Source organism: Amaranthus tricolor, chromosome 5 (assembly GCF_026212465.1).
Source record: "Amaranthus tricolor cultivar Red isolate AtriRed21 chromosome 5, ASM2621246v1, whole genome shotgun sequence".
In the NCBI taxonomy this organism is placed as follows: domain Eukaryota; kingdom Viridiplantae; phylum Streptophyta; class Magnoliopsida; order Caryophyllales; family Amaranthaceae; genus Amaranthus; species Amaranthus tricolor.
The window spans coordinates 31,501,904-31,507,968 of NC_080051.1; the positions used below are offsets into that span (position 1 = coordinate 31,501,904).

Sequence of the window (6,065 nt, forward strand, 5' to 3'; positions counted from 1 at the left end):
TTTACATGATGCTGATTATTTGGGGCGTTCATTAATTAAGTTAAAGACTTGAAATGTAACGCAAATAAAGTAATCAAGCTCAGAGTTAATTTAAACGTTGGAGAAAAAGTAAGGAATAGAAAAACAAGATATGCATGAAATGATGAAACGAAAGCATGAAGCACTCTTAAGTCTCATGATACCAAATCATGGTCCATTACATTTACCTAATTATTCATATCTAATCATGAATACTGATTTAAATATACAATACTTTTTTTTTCATTATTAAATTAAGGCTTATTTTTCACTTAAGATCTTCAGCAAGACATGTAAATGATGCCACAATAAGCACAATTAACTATTGCTACCATAAATTTTTTTTTCCAAATTTTCTATATGGTTTAATAGTTGGGTACGTATTTTACGCTATTTAATGTAGAAATATAATTTTTAATATTTTAAATTTAATATAATAAAAAATCTAAAAAAATTAATATTATGAAAATATGTATTAAGTCGAATTAAACAAGATCTCATTTAACTATATTTTACACTGAACATAGTAAAAAATATACCTAATAAGATTAATTATGAACATTAATTATTATGGTAATTGAACATCTATTAGAAACTAATTAAAGGGCAGAGGTAATATATAAAAAAAGTTTAAAAATATAGTTAATTGTAACGAAACTTTTTAAGTAGTAATAAATATTATGAACATTAATTAACATGACAAAATTTTTGCAATTTTCTTTTTTATATAATCATATTTTAACACAAAAATATAGCTAAAGATAGTCACACTATAACCCAAGAATTAAACTTAGTTCTTGAATTTTAATTTTTTAATTTCTGCCCTTTCAATAATTAAAGTGAACAAATTAACCAATATATACAAATTAAGAGAAAAAAACTAAATAGTAATAAATAATTATGAACCTCAGTCTTAATATTTATCTTAACAAAGACCTCATTGGTTCGTTTTCTTTAATTAAAATAAACTGCACATCCGGTCCGCGGGTTCAATATTAAACCGGTCTATCAGATAGGTAATGAGAATGATTCAAAAATAAATAAGACTAGAAATCTTGGGCCGTAACTTCTGTTTCCAAAACTCATGACTAGGGCCCACATCTTTCTCTCTCTTCCTAACTTGAACCACCACAAACTCCTCCGTTAATCTATGAACTTCCACCACCACACCGAAATCCCCATTTTGCCCTTCGATTTTCACACCATTCCCACGCGCCAATCTCTCAACCACAACATCCTCAATCTCACGCGCCTCCGTCTCTAATCTTTCCACCACCGTCTCCGCCGCCATTTTTGATACAAAAGTCTCCCAACAATTCTCCTTTTTCTCTTCCTCCCCTTTCATAAACAACCCAGATAAATTAAACCCAGGAGAAAATGATATCAAATCAAATGCATTCAAAAATCTCGAACCCGAACCCGAACCCGAATTCGAATTTGAATCTGAATTTTCATCCCCTTGATCTTCCTCATCATCGAACTCGGAATCTTTTTCATCATGATGATAGTAATCATAATTATCTGAATGAAACGATTGAAATTCAATCTTTTCATCACCCATTTTAAACCAAGGATCATCAATTATTTCATCGATTGAGATTCTAGTATCTGGGTTTGTATCGAGAAGACGAGATAACAATTTTTTCAATTCAGGTGACATGAATTTCGGACACCGAAAATCTCCCCTGTAAATCTTCCTATACAAATTCATCAAATTCGTATCATTAAACGGCAAATATCCAGCGGTAAGAACGAATAAGATAATCCCACAAGACCAAATATCAACTTTCGCACCATCATACCCTTTTTTCGCAAGAATTTCCGGCGCAACATAAGCAGGGGTTCCGCATAAAGTATGCAACAACTCATCAGAATTTGATTGATCTTTCACAGCACTAAGCCCGAAATCAGTAATTTTCAAATCCCAATTTTCATCCAACAAGAGATTTTCAGGTTTCAGATCGCGATGATAAACACCACGAGAATGACAATACCCAATTGCAGAAATCAATTGATGAAAATACCGGCGACTAAGATCTTCACTAAATCGTCCTTTCGACACTTTAGCGAAAAGCTCTCCTCCTTTAGCGAATTCCATGATGAAATAAACCTTAGATTTAGTAGCAAGAACTTCATATAGGCGTATTATATGAGGGTGTCGAAGTCTTCTCATGATTGAAACTTCTTGTTTGATTTGTGTTGTGAGATTTCCTATGAAGATTTTTTGTTTACTGACGGATTTAACCGCAACGCTTTTTCCAGTGCGGAGATCACGGCCATGGTAGACTTTCGCAAATCCGCCACGACCGAGAAGTCTTCCGAGCTCGTATTTGTCGAATAGGATTGTTTTTTGTTGGGTAGTTGGGGAAGTGGCAATGGAAGAAAGAGTGTCATTGTGAATCTCTGGCATGATTTCCAGAGATTAAGGTAAATTTGGGGTGGAATTCCAGAGTTGATTTTTGAAGGAAATTTTGAATTTGAGAGGGAGAAAGATTTACTGGGATTTTGTGTATTGAGAGAAATTGATTTGATTGAAAACGGAGGAAATATTTAGGAGGTTTGAAAAGTGATAAGCAAATTAAAGGACGAGTATAAGCTATTTATACAAAAAGTTTAAGAAAAGAGGAGTATGGAGGATGACATATTCCATAAGATGGGTGACTTATTAATTTTTCTTTTTAAAATATTTTTATAGAGTTAATTTATAGGAGTAACATTTTTGAATAGTGGGATCTTGTGTGGCACACCACACACACAAAATATTGAAATGAAGAAATGATTGAAATTAGATACTTCTAATTAATTAAATTTTTAATTTGGATATGTTATATTACATGCATTTTCAACACTTATTTGGAAGTAAAATTTTTATACTTATGATTGCTCTAAACAAAGATTTTATGATCAAATGAATTGAAAAATCTAATATGCTATGTTTGGGAACGATAATCTTATTTTAAAACTTAGAACTGACTTAAATTTATTGTTCCCAATCTTATCATTTTCAAATTCTTCATTTATGAGTTCGTAATTTAAATCCATAATCTAAAATGAAATATTTATTCCTAAACAATACATTATAAAATTTTCAATTAAGAAATTTAAATTTATGTAGATTTAGGATGTAAATTGGAAATCCTATTTTGATATCCTATAAAATGTTTTGGCTACAAATTCATATTCACATAATATGAATTCAATAATCTATTCTGATCCAGTTCATTTACAACCAAAATCAAACAAGTATCAAGGTAAATTTCACAAATAATAAAACATTTTAATTCATAAATTTAGTTATTTAACTTTGTACTAACTATTAAACTAGATATCCATAAATTCAGGTTAAATAATTATACATATAACGTTGTACAAAATATTTGTTATAACTACCCGTTTCTTAAGCCTTTAATAGCATTTTGGCAAAAGTCCGTCTTATATGAGATCGTCTCACGGTGAGACGACTTTAAAATAAGATGTCCATAAGTTAAAAATTTCTATTATTAGGCTATTTGACCAAGTATCAGACATATCTTACGATGAGACCATCTCATACAAAGATTTGTGTTTTGGCAATCATATATTCATATTAACTATAGTTGGATAAAACATTTGTTTAAATCTCATTTTTCTTCAACAAATGTATAGTACTCAATCCTAAACAATTCAGGTTATCAAAGCATTTCAAGTTTTATGTTCACCAAATTTTCAGTTTGACTTACTGTTAGTTAAGAAAAAACCATAATAAATACGGCTCATATACTATCCTCGTTTTTTTTTTACTTGAATTTACCTTCACAAAGCAGAATTTAATGAGTAGAATAGTATAAATTGACATATTGGCTAAACGTAAATTATTATATATTGGTATTTGGTGATATGAAGAGACTAATATTAAAATTATTATAACGGTGAAAAAAATTAACTTAAGTTAAACTAAGATTAATCTAATAAATATAAGTTTATTTCAATAGAGATGAATTTAGTTTAGAAAAATTATAGTATGTTTCTTAAAGATTATTAGTTGTTATAATGAATGAGTAAAAATTAATAGACAATAAGAAATTCAATGTTTATTTATATAAAAAGTAAATTAGAAAAAGATAATAATTATTGGCCTACAGTCAAAAGCATTATATTCTTTTCATGATTTGGATTCTATATTAAACTGTATGGACTCCTGTTAAGTAGTTTTAATCATCTTAATTTAAATGTTTATGGAATAAGAATATATACACAAATTCTTGTGAGAGACGCTCTTTTTGAGAGACCATCTCTAATTGGACCGACTTATTATATATATTTTAAAATATTGTAAGTAGGCATTAAGAATGATATAAGTAGACATTTAAGATATTAAAAGTAGGCATTAAGGATACGGTAAGTAAACATTAAGGATAATGTAAGTAGGCATTAAAAAAACGATAAGTAGGCATTAATTTTTAATGGGCTGGACTTGAGATATGTCTCTCAAAGAGACGGTCTCTTAAGAGACTAGCTGATAAGAATATATATTGACATCAATGGGCCGGAATATGATACAAATAATTTGAAGTTTTTTTACACTAATTCTTAAATGAGACGGTCTCACGGTGAGACCATCTTTATTTATTTGGGGTGGTCTAATATACATTTTATGTCTTAAAATAATCACTTATAATGTTAAAGTGATCACTTACATTCTTAAAATAATTACTTTTTGAAGTCTTAGAGTGATTATTTATAATCTTAAAACAATCACCTACGATGTTAAAGTAATCAATTAAAAAATTGGCAAATTATATAGGCCAGTTTTATGGTGAGACGGTCTCATATAAGATAAGCTATTTTTTTTATGGCGGACCATAGAATTTCCATTATAAAACTCATATATATGAAATCTTTTTAAGTTATAGGGTGCAAATTTAAAGCGACCTATAAAATAAAAATAAAAAATGATACTTTTTATGTAGCTTATTGCTAATTCATAATCTGATATTCCTATCCTTTGAATTAGAAACATCAAGGAAGCACCATTACTTTTGTACTGTTCTTCAATATTTTGTGGCGGTGGTAAGGATGAAATTATACAATGATAATGTTGTTAGAAAAGTTGCAAGATACTAGGAATAATAATTTGTCGTCATGAGTTTTAATTCTCAAATACTTTTTTTCTTTATATATTTTCATTAATACATAATAACTCCATATTTAACATATTCGTGATACAATGTTACTATGACATAACAATCGTTTACAAGAACGATACTAACTTACTATTTTTAGGACATTTTGAAATATGCAAAATGTTGAATACAACTCAAACTTACTACTTCACACTAGCTTCTTGTGTTTACTCAATTTTGATTCTGATTTTTATTCACTAACTTAATTTTTTAAAAAAAATATGTAAAAGTAAATGAGATATTTATATTCAAACAAGAAGTGTATATATAAAAGTATATAGCTACTATGAAAGAGGTTATACTAAATATTTACATTTGCCAGTAGAGCTTCAAACCTTATAGTTGCTTTTTTACTTAAATGTTTGTTTTGGTCCATTCGCTTATCCTTATGATCAATTGTTGTATTTATTTTTGCTTGACTTTTGCTTTTGTCCTCTTTGTGGTCCCTTTAAGTGTTTCTGGGGTTTATAAAGACTAATGTCAAATACTTTTATTGTTTTTGGATCTTTATAAAATTTTTAATTTTCAAAAAAAAATATAAATAATATGTACTAATATGTACATATCATGTACTTTATTTTTATTCACTAATAACTCTCAAATACTTTTTTTAGTTCATTAGGGAATGTCTTATGTGATGCCAATTTTCATTTCATTTCATAGAAAGTTGCTTCCTTAACAAACTTCCTAGAAAACGGTCATATTTTGTTTGATTTGTAGGATTATTACTTCCGAATTTCTTTGCAAAGTAATCCTTGTGGGGGTATTTTGTTTGTATTCATTCTATACGTGTTCCATAAATCCATGGTATAGAATGAATGTCGTTTAATTAACACCTGTATGCGCGGACTATATATACCAATGCAGCAATACTAATATACTATG

At 28.7% G+C, this 6,065-nt stretch overlaps 1 protein-coding gene across 1 annotated transcript; it reads right to left on the reverse strand.

Moving 5' to 3' along the window:
- Window positions 1–714: 714 nt before the first annotated feature.
- Window positions 715–2,663, reverse strand: LOC130814192 (CBL-interacting serine/threonine-protein kinase 14-like). The gene has a single exon (XM_057680261.1). The coding sequence runs from the start codon at window positions 2,426–2,428 to the stop codon at window positions 1,049–1,051; it is 1,380 nt and encodes a 459-aa protein (XP_057536244.1). The 5' UTR covers window positions 2,429–2,663; the 3' UTR covers window positions 715–1,048.
- Between the last annotated feature and the right edge of the window lie 3,402 nt (window positions 2,664–6,065).

What these genes read in the sequence shown, in the direction of transcription:
- LOC130814192 (XM_057680261.1), bottom strand. Translation starts at nt 2,428, where the DNA reads ATGCCAGAGATTCACAATGACACTCTTTCTTCCATTGCCACTTCCCCA.